This window comes from Crinia signifera, chromosome 4 (assembly GCF_055691185.1).
Source record: "Crinia signifera chromosome 4, ASM5569118v1, whole genome shotgun sequence".
Taxonomy (NCBI): domain Eukaryota; kingdom Metazoa; phylum Chordata; class Amphibia; order Anura; family Myobatrachidae; genus Crinia; species Crinia signifera.
In genome coordinates, this window is record NC_139220.1 from 340,931,787 (window position 1) to 340,951,614 (window position 19,828).

General features: G+C 53.3%; 1 protein-coding gene across 1 annotated transcript in view; it reads left to right on the forward strand.

Moving 5' to 3' along the window:
- The window catches only part of NEURL4 (neuralized E3 ubiquitin protein ligase 4), a 155,103-nt gene that overhangs the window by 69,300 nt on the left and 65,975 nt on the right, over positions 1 to 19,828 (forward strand). Inside the window, exon 19 of the mRNA XM_083180707.1 lies at positions 8,103 to 8,201. Coding sequence (XP_083036833.1) covers positions 8,103 to 8,201 — 99 coding nt within the window. The remainder of the gene's footprint in view (positions 1 to 8,102; positions 8,202 to 19,828) is intronic.

Here is a 19,828-nt window from a genome sequence, read left to right on the forward strand (position 1 = left end):
ATGGGGGTGGTGCAGGGGGAGGCATAGGGAGCCTTATATGTGGGGGGGCGGAGGGAGCATTATATGGGGGTGGGTGCAGGGGGAGGCATAGGGAGCCTTATATGTGGGAGGGGGAGCAGTATATGGGGTGGGTGCAGGGGGGGCATAGGGAGCCTTATATGTGGGGGGGGAGCAGTATATGGGGGTGGGTGCAGGGGGAGGCCATTGGGAGCCTTATATGTGGGGGGGGGAGCAGTATATGGGGGTGGGTGCAGGGGAAGGCATAGGGAGCCTTATATGTGGGGGGGGGGGGGGGAGCAGTATATGGGGTGGGTGCAGGGGAGGCATAGGGAGCCTTATATGTGGGGGGGCGGGAGGGAGCAGTATATGGGGGTGGGTGCAGGGGGAGGCATAGGGAGCCTTATATGTGGGGGGGGGGGGGAGCAGTATATGGGGGTGGGTGCAGGGGGGTGCATAGGGAGCCTTATAGAGCAGTATATGGGGGTGGGGGGGAGGCATAGGGAGCCTTATATGTGGGGGGGAGGAGCAGTATATGGGGGTGGGTGCAGGGGGGGGCATAGGGAGCCTTATATGTGGGAGAGGGAGCAGTATATGGGGGTGGGTGCAGGGGGAGGCATAGGGAGCCTTATATGTGGGAGGGGGAGCAGTATATGGGGTGGGTGCAGGGGGGGGCATAGGGAGCCTTATATGTGGGAGGGGGAGCAGTATATGGGGGTGGGTGCAGGGGGAGGCATAGGGAGCCTTATATGTGGGAGGGGGAGCAGTATATGGGGGTGGGTGCAGGGGGGGGCATAGGAGCCTTATATGGGTGCGGAGGGAGCAATATACTGTATGTGGAGCAGAGGGAGCAGCATATGGAGGTGGCTTCAGAGGGACTATATGGGGGGGGAGGCAGAGGGAGCCTTATATGTGGGGGGGCAGTATATGGGGAGAGGGAGCAGTATATGGGGGTGGGTGCGGGGGGAGCCTTATATGTAGGGGGGGAGCTGTATATGGGGAGAGGGAGCAGTATATGGGGTGGGTGCGGGGGGAGCCTTATATGTAGGGGGGGGAGCAGTGTATGGGGGTGGGTGCGGAGGGGAGCCTTATATGTAGGGGGGAGCAGTATATGGGGAGAGGGAGCAGTATATGGGGGTGGGTGCGGAGGGGAGCCTTATATGTGGGAGGGGGAGCAGTATATGGGGGTGGGTGCAGGGGGAGGCATAGGGAGCCTTATATGTGGGAGGGGGAGCAGTATATGGGGGTGGGTACAGGGGGGGGCATAGGGAGTCTTATATGGGTGCGGAGGGAGCAATATACTGTATGTGGAGCAGAGGGAGCAGCATATGGAGGTGGCTTCAGAGGGACTATATGGGGGGGGAGGCAGAGGGAGCCTTATATGTGGGGGGGCAGTATATGGGGAGAGGGAGCAGTATATGGGGGTGGGTGCGGGGGGAGCCTTATATGTAGGGGGGGAGCTGTATATGGGGAGAGGGAGCAGTATATGGGGGTGGGTGCGGGGGGAGCCTTATATGTAGGGGGGGAGCAGTATATGGGGAGAGGAGCAGTGTATGGGGGTGGGTGCGGAGGGGAGCCTTATATGTAGGGGGGAAGCAGTATATGGGGAGAGGGAGCAGTATATGGGGGTGGGTGCGGAGGGGAGCCTTATATGTAGGGGGGAGCTGTATATGGGGAGTGGGAGCAGTATATGGGGGTGGGTGCGGGGGGAGCCTTATATGTAGGGGGGGAGCAGTATATGGGGAGAGGGAGCAGTATATGAGGGTGGGTGCGGAGGGAGTAGTATATGGCGGGGAGGCGGAGGGAGACGTATATAAGGATGGGTGTGGAGGGAGCAATACACTGTATGTGGAGCAGAGGGAGCAGCATATGGGGGTGGCTTCAGAGGGACTATATGTGGGGGGGGGCAGTATATGGGGGAGGGGGAGTAGTATATGGGGGTGGGTGCGGGGGGAGCCTTATATGTAGGGGGGAGCAGTATATGGGTAGAGGGAGCAGTATATGGGGTGGGTGCGGAGGGGAGCCTTATATGTAGGGGGGAAGCAGTATATGGGGAGAGAGTGTATATGGGGGTGGGTGCGGAGGGTAGCCTTATATGTAGGGGGGAAGCAGTATATGGGGAGAGGGAGCAGTATATGGGGGTGGGTGCGGAGGGGAGCCTTATATGTAGGGGGGGAGCAGTATATGAGGGTGGGTGCAGAGGGGAGCCTTATATGTAGGGGGGGAGCAGTATATGGGGGTGGGTGTGGAGGGGAGTTTTATATGTATGGGGGGAGCAGTATATGAGTGTGGGTGCGGAGGGGAGCCTTATATGTAGGGGGGAAGCAGTATATGGGGAGAGGGAGCAGTATATGAGGGTGGGTGCGGAGGGAAGCCTTATATGTAGGGGGGGAGCAGTATATGGGGGTGGGTGCGGAGGGGAGCCTTATATGTAGGGGGGAAGCAGTATATGGGGAGAGGGAGCAGTATATGGGGGTGGGTGCGGAGTGGAGCCTTATATGTAGGGGGGAGCAGTATATGGGGAGAGGGAGCAGTGTATGGGGGTGGGTGCGGAGTGGAGCCTTATATGTAGGGGGGAGCAGTATATGGGGAGAGGGAGCAGTGTATGGGGGTGGGTGCGGAGGGAGTAGTATATGGCGGGGAGGCGGAGGGAGCCGTATATGAGGATGGGTGCGGAGGGAGCAATACACTGTATGTAGGGCAGAGGGAGCAGCATATAGGGGTGGGTGCGGAGGGAGTAGTATATGGCGGGGAGGCGAAGGGAGCCGTATATGAGGATGGGTGCGGAGGGAGCAATACACTGTATGTGGAGCAGAGGGAGCAGCATATGGGGGTGGCTTCAGAGGGACTATATGTGGGGGGGGGGCAGTATATGGGGAGAGGGAGCAGTATATGGGGGTGGGTGCGGCTGGAGCCTTATATGTAGGGGGGAGCAGTATATGGGGAGAGGGAGCAGTATATGGGGGTGGGTGCGGAGAGGAGCCTTATATGTAGGGGGGAGCAGTATATGGGGAGAGAGAGCAGTATATGGGGGTGGGTGCGGGGGGAGCAGTATATGGGGAGAGAGAGCAGTATATGGGGGTGGGTGCGGAGGGGAGCCTTATATGTAGGGGGGAAGCAGTATATGGGGAGAGGGAGCAGTATATGGGGGTGGGTGCGGGGGGAGCAGTATATGGGGAGAGAGAGCAGTATATGGGGGTGGGTCCGGAGGGGAGCCTTATATGTAGGGGGGGAGCAGTATATGGGGGTGGGTGTGGAGGGGAGCCTTATATGTAGGGGGGGAGCAGTATATGAGGGTGGGTGCGGAGGGAAGCCTTATATGTAGGGGGGAAGCAGTATATGGGGAGAGGGAGCAGTATATGGGGGTGGGTGCGGAGGGAAGCCTTATATGTAGGGGGGAAGCAGTATATGGGGAGAGGGAGCAGTGTATGGGGGTGGGTGCGGAGGGAAGCCTTATATGTAGGGGGGAAGCAGTATATGGGGAGAGGGAGCAGTATATGGGGGTGGGTGCGGAGGGAAGCCTTATATGTAGGGGGGAAGCAGTATATGGGGAGAGGGAGCAGTATATGGGGGTGGGTGCGGAGGGAAGCCTTATATGTAGGGGGGAAGCAGTATATGGGGAGAGGGAGCAGTGTATGGGGGTGGGTGTGGGGGGGAGCAGTATATGGGGAGAGGGAGCAGTATATGGGGGTGGGTGCGGAGGGAAGCCTTATATGTAGGGGGGAAGCAGTATATGGGGAGAGGGAGCAGTATATGGGGGTGGGTGCGGAGGGGAGCCGTATATGGGGAGAGGGAGCAGTATATGGGGGTGGGTGCGGAGGGGAGCCTTATATGTAGGGGGGAGCAGTATATGGGGAGAGGGAGCAGTATATGGGGGTGGGTGCGGGGGGGAGCCTTATATGTAGGGGGGGGGAGCAGTATATGGGGGTGGGTGCGGAGGGTAGCATTATATGTAAGTCGGAGGGAACAGTATATGGGGGAGAGGGGACAGTATTTGGGGGTGGGTGTGGAGGGGAGCCTTATATGTAGGGGGGGAGCAGTATATGAGGGTGGGTGCGGAGGGAAGCCTTATATGTAGGGGGGAAGCAGTATATGGGGAGAGGGAGCAGTATATGGGGGTGGGTGCGGAGGGAAGCCTTATATGTAGGGGGGAAGCAGTATATGGGGAGAGGGAGCAGTGTATGGGGGTGGGTGCGGAGGGAAGCCTTATATGTAGGGGGGAAGCAGTATATGGGGAGAGGGAGCAGTATATGGGGGTGGGTGCGGAGGGGAGCCTTATATGTAGGGGGGGAGCAGTATATGGGGGTGGGTGTGGAGGGGAGCCTTATATGTAGGGGGGAGCAGTATATGGGGAGAGGGAGCAGTATATGGGGGTGGGTGCGGAGGGAAGCCTTATATGTAGGGGGGAAGCAGTATATGGGGAGAGGGAGCAGTATATGGGGGTGGGTGCGGAGGGGAGCCTTATATGTAGGGGGGAGCAGTATATGGGGAGAGGGAGCAGTATATGGGGGTGGGTGCGGAGGGGAGCCTTATATGTAGGGGGGAGCAGTATATGGGGAGAGGGAGCAGTATATGGGGGTGGGTGCGGGGGGGAGCCTTATATGTAGGGGGGGGGAGCAGTATATGGGGGTGGGTGCGGAGGGTAGCATTATATGTAAGTCGGAGGGAACAGTATATGGGGGAGAGGGGACAGTATTTGGGGGTGGGTGTGGAGGGGAGCCTTATATGTAGGGGGGGAGCAGTATATGGGGGTGGGTGTGGAGGGGAGCCTTATATGTAGGGGGGGAGCAGTATATGGGGGTGGGTGCGGGGGGAGCCTTATATGTAGGGGGGGGAGCAGTATATGGGGAGAGGGAGCAGTATATGGGGGTGGGTGTGGAGGGGAGCCTTATATGTAGGGGGGGGGAGCAGTGTATGGGGGTGGGTGCGGAGGGAGTAGTATATGGCGGGGAGGCGGAGGGAGCCGTATATAAGGATGGGTGCGGAGGGAGCAATACACTGTATGTAGGGCAGAGGAAGCCGTATATGGGGGTGGGTGTGGAGGGGAGCCTTATATGTAGGGGGGAGCAGTATATGGGGAGAGGGAGCAGTATATGGGGGTGGGTGTGGAGGGGAGCCTTATATGTAGGGGGGGAGCAGTATATGGGGGTGGGTGTGGAGGGGAGCCTTATATGTAGGGGGCGAGCAGTATATGGGGGTGGGTGCGGAGGGGAGCCTTATATGTAGGGGGGGGAGCAGTATATGGGGAGAGGGAGCAGTATATGGGGGTGGGTGTGGAGGGGAGCCTTATATGTAGGGGGGGAGCAGTATATGGGGGTGGGTGTGGAGGGGAGCCTTATATGTAGGGGGCGAGCAGTATATGGGGGTGGGTGCGGAGGGGAGCCTTATATGTAGGGGGGGGAGCAGTATATGGGGAGAGGGAGCAGTATATGGGGGTGGGTGTGGAGGGGAGCCTTATATGTAGGGGGGGGAGCAGTGTATGTAGGCGGGGAGCAGTATATGGGGGTGGGTGCGGAGGGTAGCATTATATGTAAGTCGGAGGGAACAGTATATGGGGGAGAGGGAACAGTATATGGGGGTGGGTGCGGAGGGGAGCATTATATGTAAGTCAGAGGGAACAGTATATGGGGGTGGGTGCGGAGGGGAGCATTATATGTAAGTCAGAGGGAACAGTATATGGGGGAGAGGGAACAGTATATGGGGGTGGGTGCGGAGGGGAGCATTATATGTAAGTCAGAGGGAACAGTATATGGGGGTGGGTGCGGAGGGGAGCATTATATGTAAGTCGGAGGGAACAGTATATGGGGGAGAGGGGACAGTATATGGGGGTGGGTGCGGAGGGGAGCATTATATGTAAGGGAGAGGGTACAGTATATGGGGAGAGGTAGCAGTGTTTGGTTGTCCCTATAGAGAGAGTGGTGTACTGCATGGCTGTGAGCAGTATATATGGGGGGGGGGGGGTAGTGAGCAGTCCAGGGTACAACCCATAGCCAGTGGTAAGATGTGTCGTATCTTTTGCACTGTATATTGCAATGGGGTACTTTTATAAGGGAAATTGGATGGGTGGTCTGACCATGTGTGTGCAGCCAGATACCTCTATTGGGTTCCAATTGATCTTAGATCGTGTATCCTCAGGCCGTATCTATTCAATTATATGTTGCCTATTGGGTCTATTCACCAGGGAGATTGGATGGGTGATCTGACCAAGTGTATGTGGTTAGATACCTCTATTAAGTTCCAATTAGTCCTGAGTCATGTGTTCTCATAATATATCGCTGTAATGCATCATTATTAGAGAGATTGAGATGATGTGTATGCGGTATACAATCTGTGTACAGCACGCAATTCTACCTGTGCATATTACCAAATTTCGGTTGTTCACAACACCAGAAGGCACGGTACGTACGCCTGTCCAGGTGTATTCACAGTAGAACAGTATACCGCATACACATCATCTCAATCTCTCTAATAATGATGCATTACAGCGATATATTATGAGAACACATGACTCAGGACTAATTGGAACTTAATAGAGGTATCTAACCACATACACTTGGTCAGATCACCCATCCAATCTCCCTGGTGAATAGACCCAATAGGCAACATATAATTGAATAGATACGGCCTGAGGATACACGATCTAAGATCAATTGGAACCCAATAGAGGTATCTGGCTGCACACACATGGTCAGACCACCCATCCAATTTCCCTTATAAAAGTACCCCATTGCAATATACAGTGCAAAAGATACGACACATCTTACCACTTGTTGTAGTGCCAATTAAAAGGGAGGAATCTTATGCCACGATTGATAAACACAAGACACACACACAGCACGTGCAATTTTAAATAATTGTTCAATGTTTCTGTCAGTCATGTACGTAGCTTATATTTCACTTTAATGGCCCTCTTTTTATCAACATTATTAAAAGTTAATTTTTAAATATAAATTCATACTCTCTCTTCAGTGCGCCAGCCAAAAAGACAATCCTTTTCTGTCTCTTTCTTGTACCATACCCATTGTCTTTGGCAGCACCCCCGTAGTTGTATCCACTGCAATTACAGCATAGCAACAGGAAATCGGGGACAATAACTAAATATTCGATTAATATCCTTGTGCAGAACTAAATCCCCAAACCCCTTCTCCCCTTTTCATATACTTACAACCCATAGCCCAAGGCTGTAACAAGTGTATTATTTCACAGGGTTATCACAGCTACACCATACACTTTAATAAGATCTGTACAAAAAAAAAAGGTTGAACTTGATGGACATACTTATTTTTTTCAATCTCAACTTCTATGTTCTATGTGGGATGGAGCTGGGGAGTAGTATATGGTTTGGTCTCTATATAAAGGTAGGTGTTCTGCATGGGAGGAAACCATCCCTGTATGATGTCAGGAGGGATCAGGCCAGCTGCTCCCTATGTAAAGGCAGGTGTACGGCATGGGAGGGACCAGGCCAGCTGCTCCCTATGTAAAGGCAGGTGTACGGCATGGGAGTGATCAGGCCAGCTGCTCCCTATGTAAAGGCAGGTGTACCGCGTGGGAGGGATCAGGCCAGCTGCTCCCTATGTAAAGGCAGGTGTACGGCGTGGGAGGGATCAGGCCAGCTGCTCCCTATGTAAAGGCAGGTGTACGGCGTGGGAGGGATCAGGCCAGTTCCGCTCCCTATGTAAAGGCAGGTGTACGGCATGGGAGGGATCAGGCCAGCTGCTCCCTATGAAAAGGCAGGTGTACCGCGTGGTAGGGATCAGGCCAGCTGCTCCCTATGTAAAGGCAGGCGTACCGCGTGGGTGGGACCAGGCCAGCTGCTCCCTATGTAAAGGCAGGCGTACCGCGTGGGTGGGACCAGGCCAGCTGCTCCCTATGTAAAGGCAGGCGTACCGCGTGGGTGGGACCAGGCCAGCTGCTCCCTATGTAAAGGCAGGCGTACCGCGTGGGCGGGACCAGGCCAGCTGCTCCCTATGTAAAGGCAGGCGTACCGCGTGGGCGGGACCAGGCCAGCTGCTCCCTGTGTAAAGGTGTATCTAGGTTAGAGGCCTGGAGTATGTGCAGGCTTGTGTGTAACCTTTGTATATACTTCTCTCTATCACCACATGTAGGTTGGGTGCAGGCTCGGAGTACGTCGTGATAGTGATGACACAATGCATATCCTGATAAATGGAGAGGACATGGGACCAGCAGCCAGTGCGATTCCCAAGGTGAATTGTCAGAATGACAGTTTAGTATTACCTGGTATATGTGGTAGCAGTAATGGTGCTGTTGGGGGAGGGGGGTTATATAATGACGTAATGGCTGGAATATCCTATTTCAGACATAATGTTAATAGTGATCGTGAAACCCCCCAAAATAGTGGGTCCCTGGGACACCTCACTTAAAAAATCTGGGTCCCCTTCCCACCAGCATGGCACATAGAAAAGCTGCCTCCTCTCCCCCACATGGCATATACCCGGAGCCGGGGGCCGGCTCAAACCTATTTAGTTTTATGTAAGCAAACATAGATATAGGGGCCCCTAATGTTAAAAAAATAGGGACAGTGCGCGCCAAAAATCGAGGGGAAGGGGCGTGGACACATAATAGTACCAATTCACATAATACCACACACCGTAATGCCACTGACACATGACGCCGCACACCGTAATGCCGCTGACACATTACGCCGCACACCACAAGGCCGCTGACACATTACGCCGCACACCGCAATGCCGCTGACACATTACACCGCAAGGCCGCTGGCACATTACGCCGCACACCGCAAGGCCGCTGACACATTACGCCCCACACCGCAATGCCGCTGACACATTACGCCGCATACCGTAATGCCACTGACACATTACGCCACACACCGTAATGCCACTGACACATTACGCCACACACAGCAATGCCGCACACCGTAATGCCACTGACACATTACGCCGCACACCGCAATGCCGCTGACACATTACGCCGCACACCGTAATGCCGCTGACACATTACGCCGCACACCGTAATGCCGCTGACACATTACGCCGCACACCGTAATGCCGCTGACACATTGCGCCGCACACCGTAAGGCCGCTGACACATTACGCCACACACCGCAATGCCGCTGACACATTACGCCGCACACCATAATGCCGCACACCGTAATGCCACTGACACATTACGCCGCACACCGCAATGCCGCTGACACATTACGCCGCACACCGCAATGCCGCTGACATATTACGCCGCACACCATAATGCCGCACCCCGTAATCCCACTGACACATTACGCCGCACACCGCAATGCCGCTGACACATTACGCCGCACACCGCAATGCCGCTGACACATTACGCCGCACACCGCAATGCCGCTGACACATTATGCCGCACACCGCAATGCCGCTGACATATTACGCCGCACACCGCAATGCCGCTGACACATTACGCCGCACACCGTAATGCCACTGACACCCTAATGACGTAATGGCTGGAATATCCTATTTCAGACATAATGTTAATAGTGATCGTGAAACCCCCCAAAATAGTGGGTCCCTGGGACACCTCACTTAAAAAATCTGGGTCCCCTTCCCACCAGCATGGCACATAGAAAAGCTGCCTCCTCTCCCCCACATGGCATATACCCGGAGCCGGGGGCCGGCTCAAACCTATTTAGTTTTATGTAAGCAAACATAGATATAGGGGCCCCTAATGTTAAAAAAATAGGGATAGTGCGCGCCAAAAATCGAGGGGAAGGGGCGTGGACACATAATAGTACCAATTCACATAATACCACACACCGTAATGCCACTGATACATGACGCCGCACACCGTAATGCCGCTGACACATTACGCCGCACACCGTAAGGCCGCTGACACATTACACCGCAATGCTGCTGACACATTACGCCACACACCGCAATGCCGCTGACACATTATGCCGCACACCATAATGCCGCACACCGTAATGCCACTGACACATTACGCCGCACACCGCAATGCCGCTGACACATTACGCCGCACACCGCAATGCCGCTGACACATTACGCCACACACCGCAATGCCGCTGACATATTACGCCGCACACCATAATGCCGCACACCGTAATGCCACTGACACATTACGCCACACACCGCAATGCCGCTGACATATTACGCCGCACACCATAATGCCGCACACCGTAATGCCACTGACACATTACGCCGCACACCGCAATGCTGCTGACACATTACACCGCACACCATAATGCCGCACACCGTAATGCCACTGACACATTACGCCGCACACCGTAATGCCGCTGACACATTACGCCGCACACCGTAATGCCGCTGACACATTACGCCGCAATGCCGCTGACACATTACGCCGCACACCGTAATGCCACTGACGCATTACGCCACACACCGCAATGCCGCTGACATATTACGCCGCACACCATAATGCCGCACACCGTAATGCCACTGACACATTACACCGCACACCGCAATGCCGCTGACACATTACACCGCACACCATAATGCCGCACACCGTAATGCCACTGACACATTACGCCGCACACCGTAATGCCGCTGACACATTACGCTGCACACCGCAATGCCGCTGACACAATACACCGCACACCATAATGCCGCACACCGTAATGCCACTGACACATTACGCCGCACACCGTAATGCCGCTGACACATTACGCTGCACACCGCAATGCCGCTGACACATTACGCCGCACACCGTAATGCCACTGACACATTGCGCCACACACCGCAATGCCGCTGACATATTACGCCGCACACCATAATGCCGCACACCGTAATGCCACTGACACATTACGCCACACACCGCAATGCCGCTGACACATTACGCCGCACACCATAATGCCGCACACCGTAATGCCACTGACACATTACGCCGCACACCGTAATGCCGCTGACACATAACGCCGCACACCGTAATGCCGCTGACACATAACGCCGCACACCGTAATGCCGCTGACACATTACGCCGCACACCGTAAGGCCGCTGACACATTACACCGCAATGCTGCTGACACATTACGCCGCACACCGCAATGCTGCTGACACATTACACCGCACACCGCAATGCTTCTGACACATGACGCCTCACACCGCAATGCCGCTGACACATGACGCCTCACACCGCAATGCCGCTGACACATGACGCCTCACACCGCAATGCCGCTGACACATGACCCCACACACCGCAATGCCGCTGACACATGACCCCACACACCGCAATGCAGCTGACACATGACGCCACACACCGCAATGCCGCTGACGCATGACTGGCTCCTCTCTGGCTGGCTCTGCCTGTTAAGAGTTAATTAGTGAGCTGCAGTCTCTCTGCCAGCTGTGACGGGAGAAGGGACAAGTGGGTCAGTGACATCAGCCAGCATTCAGAGGAGGAGGTGACAGTGACACAAACACAGCAGCACCGCGAGGTAGACAAGGAGGAGCTGTAAATGACAGCCAGGCCACCCATAGCTTCCCTCAGTACCCCCACCCATAACAAAGCGGACCACACACTCCTCTTACCAATACTTCCTGCCCGGGATTTTCGGCACCTCTTCCTTTGACTCCTCTTGTCCTGGCCCTAATGCTACTTGAGGTAGGAGTGAGAGGAGACTAATGATGGAGAGGAGAGGCAGCTGACCAGAGAGTGCGGGTATAAGGACATGAGGTAGGAATGAGAGGAGACTTATGATGGAGAGGAGAGGCAGCTGACCAGAGAGTGCGGGTATAAGGACATGAGGTAGGAATGAGAGGAGACTTATGATGGAGAGGAGAGGCAGCTGACCAGAGAGTGCGGGTATAAGCACATGAGGTAGGAATGAGAGGAGACTAATGATGGAGAGGAGAGGCAGCTGACCAGAGAGTGCGGGTATAAGGACATGAGGTAGGAATGAGAGGAGACTAATGATGGAGAGGCAGCTGACCAGAGAGTGCGGGTATAAGGACATGAGGTAGGAATGAGAGGAGACTAATGATGGAGAGGAGAGGCAGATGACCAGAGAGTGCAGGTATAAGGACATGAGGTAGGAATGAGAGGAGACTAATGATGGAGAGGCAGCTGACCAGAGAGTGCGGGTATAAGGACATGAGGTAGGAATGAGAGGAGACTAATGATGGAGAGGAGAGGCAGATGACCAGAGAGTGCAGGTATAAGGACATGAGGTTGGAATGAGAGGAGACTAATGATGGAGAGGAGAGGCAGCTGACCAGAGAGTGCGGGTATAAGGACATGAGGTAGGAATGACAGCAGACAAATGATGGAGAGGAGATGCAGCTGACCAGAGAGTGCGGGTATAAGGACATGAGGTAGGAATGAGAGGAGACTAATGATGGAGAGGAGAGGCAGCTGACCATAGAGTGCGGGTATAAGGACATGAGGTAGGAATGAGAGGAGACTAATGATGGAGAGGAGAGGCAGCTGACCAGAGAGTGCAGGTACAAGGACATGAGGTAGGAATGACAGCAGACTAATGATGGAGAGGAGAGGCAGCTGACCAGAGAGTGCGGGTATAAGGACATGAGGTAGGAATGAGAGGAGACTAATGATGGAGAGGAGAGGCAGCTGACCAGAGAGTGCGGGTATAAGGACATGAGGTTAGAATGAGAGGAGACTAATGATGGAGAGGAGAGGCATCTGACCAGAGAGTGCGGGTATAAGGACATGAGGTAGGAATGAGAGGAGACTAATGATGGAGAGGAGAGGCAGATGACCAGAGAGTGCAGGTATAAGGACATGAGGTTGGAATGAGAGGAGACTAATGATGGAGAGGAGAGGCAGCTGACCAGAAAGTGCGGGTATAAGGACATGAGGTAGGAATGAGAGGAGACTAATGATGGAGAGGAGAGGCAGCTGACCAGAGAGTGTGGGTATAAGGACATGAGGTAGGAATGAGAGGAGACTAATGATGGAGAGGAGAGGCAGCTGACCAGAGAGTGTGGGTATAAGGACATGAGGTAGGAATGACAGCAGACTAATGATGGAGAGGAGAGGCAGCTGACCAGAGAGTGCGGGTATAAGGACATGAGGTAGGAATGAGAGGAGACTAATGATGGAGAGGAGAGGCAGCTGACCAGAGAGTGTGGGTATAAGGACATGAGGTAGGAATGACAGCAGACTAATGATGGAGAGGAGAGGCAGCTGACCAGAGAGTGCGGGTATAAGGACATGAGGTAGGAATGAGAGGAGACTAATGATGGAGAGGAGAGGCAGCTGACCAGAGAGTGCGGGTATAAGGACATGAGGTAGGAATGAGAGGAGACTAATGATGGAGAGGAGAGGCAGCTGACCAGAGAGTGTGGGTATAAGGACATGAGGTAGGATTGAGAGGAGACTAATGATGGAGAGGAGAGGCAGCTGACCAGAGAGTGTGGGTATAAGGACATGAGGTAGGAATGACAGCAGACTAATGATGGAGAGGAGAGGCAGCTGACCAGAGAGTGCGGGTATAAGGACATGAGGTTGGAATGAGAGGAGACTAATGATGGAGAGGAGAGGCAGCTGACCAGAGAGTGCGGGTATAAGGACATGAGGTAGGAATGACAGCAGACTAATGATGGAGAGGCAGCTGACCAGAGAGTGCGGGTATAAGGACATGAGGTAGGAATGACAGCAGACTAATGATGGAGAGGAGAGGCAGCTGACCAGAGAGTGCGGGTATAAGGTCATGAGGTAGGAATGACAGCAGACTAATGATGGAGAGGAGAGGCAGCTGACCAGAGAGTGCGGGTATAAGGACATGAGGTAGGAATGACAGCAGACTAATGATGGAGAGGAGAGGCAGCTGACCAGAGAGTGCGGGTATAAGGTCATGAGGTAGGAATGACAGCAGACTAATGATGGAGAGGAGAGGCAGCTGACCAGAGAGTGCGGGTATAAGGACATGAGGTAGGAATGACAGCAGACTAATGATGGAGAGGAGAGGCAGCTGACCAGAGAGTGCGGGTATAAGGACATGAGGTAGGAATGAGAGCAGACTAATGATGGAGAGGAGAGGCAGCTGACCAGAGAGTGCAGGTATAAGGACATGAGGTAGGAATGAGAGGAGACTAATGATGGAGAGGAGAGGCAGCTGACCAGAGAGTGCGGGTATAAGGACATGAGGTTGGAATGACAGCAGACTAATGATGGAGAGAAGAGGCAGCTGACCAGAGAGTGCGGGTATAAGGACATGAGGTAGGAATGAGAGGAGACTAATGATGGAGAGGAGAGGCAGCTGACCAGAGAGTGCGGGTATAAGGACATGAGGTAGGAATGAGAGGAGACTAATGATGGAGAGGAGAGGCAGCTGACCAGAGAGTGCGGGTATAAGGACATGAGGTAGGAATGACAGCAGACTAATGATGGAGAGGAGAGGCAGCTGACCAGAGAGTGCGGGTATAAGGACATGAGGTAGGAATGAGAGGAGACTAATGATGGAGAGGAGAGGCAGCTGACCAGAGAGTGCGGGTATAAGGACATGAGGTAGGAATGACAGCAGACGAATGATGGAGAGGAGAGGCAGCTGACCAGAGAGTGCGGGTATAAGGACATGAGGTTGGAATGAGAGGAGACTAATGATGGAGAGGAGAGGCAGCTGACCAGAGAGTGTGGGTATAAGGACATGAGGTAGGAATGATAGCAGACTAATGATGGAGAGGAGAGGCATCTGACCAGAGAGTGCGGGTATAAGGACATGAGGTAGGAATGACAGCAGACTAATGATGGAAAGGAGAGGCAGCTGACCAGAGAGTGTGGGTATAAGGACATGAGGTAGGAATGAGAGGAGACTAATGATGGAGAGGAGAGGCAGCTGACCAGAGTGTGCAGGTATAAGGACATGAGGTAGGAATGACAGCACACTAATGATGGAGAGGAGAGGCAGCTGACCAGAGAGTGCGGGTATAAGGACATGAGGTAGGAATGAGAGGAGACTAATGATGGAGAGGAGAGGCAGCTGACCAGAGAGTGCGGGTATAAGGACATGAGGTTGGAATGACAGGAGACTAATGATGGAGAGGAGAGGCAGCTGACCAGAGAGTGCGGGTATAAGGACATGAGGTAGGAATGACAGCAGACTAATGATGGAGAGGAGAGGCAGCTGACCAGAGAGTGCGGGTATAAGGACATGAGGTAGGAATGACAGAGACTAATGATGGAGAGGAGAGGCAGCTGACCAGAGAGTGAGGGTATAAGGACATGAGGTAGGAATGACAGCAGACTAATGATGGAGAGGAGAGGCAGCTGACCAAAGAGTGCGGGTATAAGGACATGAGGTAGGAATGACAGGAGACTAATGATGGAGAGGAGAGGCAGCTGACCAGAGAGTGCGGCTATAAGGACATGAGGTAGGAATGACAGCAGACTAATGATGGAGAGGAGAGGCAGCTGACCAGAGAGTGTGGGTATAAGGACATGAGGTTGGAATGAGAGGAAACTAATGATTTAGAGGAGAGGCAGCTGACCAGAGAGTGCGGGTATAAGGACATGAGGTAGGAATGAGAGGAGACTAATGATGGAGAGGAGAGGCAGCTGACCAGAGAGTGCGGGAATAAGGACATGAGGTAGGAATGAGAGGAGACTAATGATGGAGAGGAGAGGCAGCTGACCAGAGAGTGCGGGTATAAGGACATGAGGTAGGAATGAGAGGAGACTAATGATGGAGAGGAGAGGCAGCTGACCAGAGAGTGCGGGTATAAGGACATGAGGTAGGAATGAGAGGAGACTAATGATGGAGAGGAGAGGCAGCTGACCAGAGAGTGCGGGTATAAGGACATGAGGTAGGAATGAGAGGAGACTAATGATGGAGAGGAGAGGCAGCTGACCAGAGAGTGTGGGTATAAGGACATGAGGTTGGAATGAGAGGAAACTAATGATTTAGAGGAGAGGCAGCTGACCAGAGAGTGCGGGTATAAGGACATGAGGTAGGAATGACAGGAGACTAATGATGGAGAGGAGAGGCATCTGACCAGAGAGTGTGGGTATAAGGACATGAGGTAGGAATGAGAGGAGACTAATGATGGAGAGGAGAGGCAGCTGACCAGAGAGTGTGGGTATAAGGACATGAGGTAGGAATGACAGCAGACTAATGATGGAGAGGAGAGGCAGCTGACCAGAGAGTGCGGGTATAAGGACATGAGGTAGGAATGAGAGGAGACTAATGATGGAGAGGAGAGGCAGCTGACCAGAGAGTGCGGGTATAAGGACATGAGGTAGGAATGAGAGGAGACTAATGATGGAGAGGAGAGGCAGCTGACCAGAGAGTGCGGGTATAAGGACATGAGGTTGGAATGAGAGGAGACTAATGATGGAGAGGAGAGGCAGCTGACCAGAGAGTGCTGGTATAAGGACATGAGGTTGGAATGACAGCACACTAATGATGGAGAGGAGAGGCAGCTGACCAGAGAGTGTGGGTATAAGGACATGAGGTAGGAATGACAGCAGACTAATGATGGAGAGGAGAGGCAGCTGACCAGAGAGTGTGGGTATAAGGACATGAGGTAGGAATGACAGCACACTAATGATGGAGAGGAGAGGCAGCTGACCAGAGAGTGCGGGTATAAGGACATGAGGTTGGAATGAGAGAAGACTAATGATGGAGAGGAGAGGCAGCTGACCAGAGAGTGTGGGTATAAGGACATGAGGTAGGAATGACAGCAGACTAATGATGGAGAGGAGAGGCAGCTGACCATAGAGTGCGGGTATAAGGACATGAGGTAGGAATGAGAGGAGACTAATGATGGAGAGGAGAGGCAGCTGACCAGAGAGTGCAGGTATAAGGACATGAGGTAGAAATGACAGCAGACTAATGATGGAGAGGAGAGGCAGCTGACCAGAGAGTGTGGGTATAAGGACATGAGGTAGGAATGACAGCAGACTAATGATGGAGAGGAGAGGCAGCTGACCAGAGAGTGCGGGTATAAGGACATGAGGTTGGAATGAGAGAAGACTAATGATGGAGAGGAGAGGCAGCTGACCAGAGAGTGCGGGTATAAGGACATGAGGTAGGAATGAGAGGAGACTAATGATGGAGAGGAGAGGCAGCTGACCAGAGAGTGCGGGTATAAGGACATGAGGTAGGAATGAGAGGAGACTAATGATGGAGAGGAGAGGCAGCTGACCAGAGAGTGCGGGTATAAGGACATGAGGTAGGAATGAGAGGAGACTAATGATTGAGAGGAGAGGCAGCTGACCAGAAAGTGCGGGTATAAGGACATGATGTAGGAATGACAGCAGACTAATGATGGAGAGGAGAGGCAGCTGACCAGAGAGTGCGGGTATAAGGACATGAGGTAGGAATGAGAGGAGACTAATGATGGAGAGGAGAGGCAGCTGACCAGAGAGTGCGGGTATAAGGACATGAGGTAGGAATGAGAGGAGACTAATGATGGAGAGGAGAGGCAGCTGACCAGAGAGTGCGGGTATAAGGACATGAGGTAGGAATGACAGCAGACTAATGATGGAGAGGAGAGGCAGCTGACCAGAGAGTGCGGGTATAAGGACATGAGGTTGGAATGAGAGGAGACTAATGATGGAGAGGAGAGGCAGCTGACCAGAGAGTGCTGGTATAAGGACATGAGGTTGGAATGACAGCACACTAATGATGGAGAGGAGAGGCAGCTGACCAGAGAGTGTGGGTATAAGGACATGAGGTAGGAATGACAGCAGACTAATGATGGAGAGGAGAGGCAGCTGACCAGAGAGTGTGGGTATAAGGACATGAGGTAGGAATGACAGCAGACTAATGATGGAGAGGAGAGGCAGCTGACCATAGAGTGCGGGTATAAGGACATGAGGTAGGAATGAGAGGAGACTAATGATGGAGAGGAGAGGCAGCTGACCAGAGAGTGCGGGTATAAGGACATGAGGTAGGAATGACAGGAGTCTAATGATGGAGAGGAGAGGCAGCTGACCAGAGAGTGCGGGTATAAGGACATGAGGTAGGAATGACAGGAGACTAATGATGGAGAGGAGAGGTAGCTGACCAGAGAGTGCGGGTATAAGGACATGAGGTAGGAATGACAGGAGACTAATGATGGAGAGGAGAGGCAGCTGACCAGAGAGTGCAGGTATAAGGACATGAGGTAGGAATGACAGGAGACTAATGATGGAGAGGAGAGGCAGCTGACCAGAGAGTGCGGGTATAAGGACATGAGGTAGGAATGACAGCAGACTAATGATGGAGAGGAGAGGCAGCTGACCAGAGAGTGCGGGTATAAGGACATGAGGTTGGAATGAGAGGAGACTAATGATGGAGAGGAGAGGCAGCTGACCAGAGAGTGCGGGTATAAGGACATGAGGTAGGAATGACAGCACACTAATGATGGAGAGGAGAGGCAGCTGACCAGAGAGTGCGGGTATAAGGACATGAGGTAGGAATGAGAGGAGACTAATGATGGAGAGGAGAGGAAGCTGACCAGAGAGTGCGGGTATAAGGACATGAGGTAGGAATGACAGGAGACCAATGATGGAGAGGAGAGGCAGCTGACCAGAGAGTGCGGGTATAAGGACATGAGGTTGGAATGACAGCACACTAATGATGGAGAGGAGAGGCAGCTGACCAGAGAGTGCGGGTATAAGGACATGAGGTAGGAATGACAGCACACTAATGATGGAGAGGCAGCTGACCAGAGAGTGCGGGTATAAGGACATGAGGTAGGAATGAGAGGAGACTAATGATGGAGAGGAGAGGCAGCTGACCAGAGAGTGCGGGTATAAGGACATGAGGTAGGAATGACAGCACACTAATGATGGAGAGGAGAGGCAGCTGACCAGAGAGTGCGGGTATAAGGACATGAGGTTGGAATGAGAGAAGACTAATGATGGAGAGGAGAGGCAGCTGACCAGAGAGTGCGGGTATAAGGACATGAGGTAGGAATGACAGCACACTAATGATGGAGAGGAGAGGCAGCTGACCAGAGAGTGCGGGTATAAGGACATGAGGTAGGAATGACAGGAGACTAATGATGGAGAGGAGAGGCAGCTGACCAGAGAGTGCGGGTATAAGGACATGAGTTTGGAATGAGAGAAGACTAATGATGGAGAGGAGAGGCAGCTGACCATAGAGTGCGGGTATAAGGACATGAGGTAGGAATGAGAGGAGACTAATGACGGAGAGGAGAGGCAGCTGACCAGAGAGTGCGGGTATAAGGACATGAGGTAGGAATGACAGGAGACTAATGATGGAGAGGAGAGGCAGCTGACCAGAGAGTGCGGGTATAAGGACATGAGGTAGGAATGACAGGAGACTAATGATGGAGAGGAGAGGCAGCTGACCAGAGAGTGCGGGTATAAGGACATGAGGTAGGAATGACAGAGACTAATGATGGAGAGGAGAGGCAGCTGACCAGAGAGTGCGGGTATAAGGACATGAGGTAGGAATGAGAGGAGACTAATGATGGAGAGGAGAGGCAGCTGACCAGAGAGTGCGGGTATAAGGTCATGAGGTAGGAATGTTAGCAGACTAATGATGGAGAGGAGAGGCAGCTGACCAGAGAGTGCGGGTATAAGGTCATGAGGTAGGAATGATAGCAGACTAATGATGGAGAGGAGAGGCAGCTGACCAGAGAGTGCAGGTATAAGGACATGAGGTAGGAATGAGAGGAGACTAATGATGGAGAGGAGAGGCAGCTGACCAGAGAGTGCGGGTATAAGGACATGAGGTAGGAATGAGAGGAGACTAATGACGGAGAGGAGAGGCAGCTGACCAGAGAGTGCGGGTATAAGGACATGAGGTAGGAATGACAGCAGACTAATGATGGAGAGGAGATGCAGCTGACCAGAGAGTGCGGGTATAAGGACATGAGGTAGGAATGAGAGGAGACTAATGATGGAGAGGAGAGGCAGCTGACCAGAGAGTGCAGGT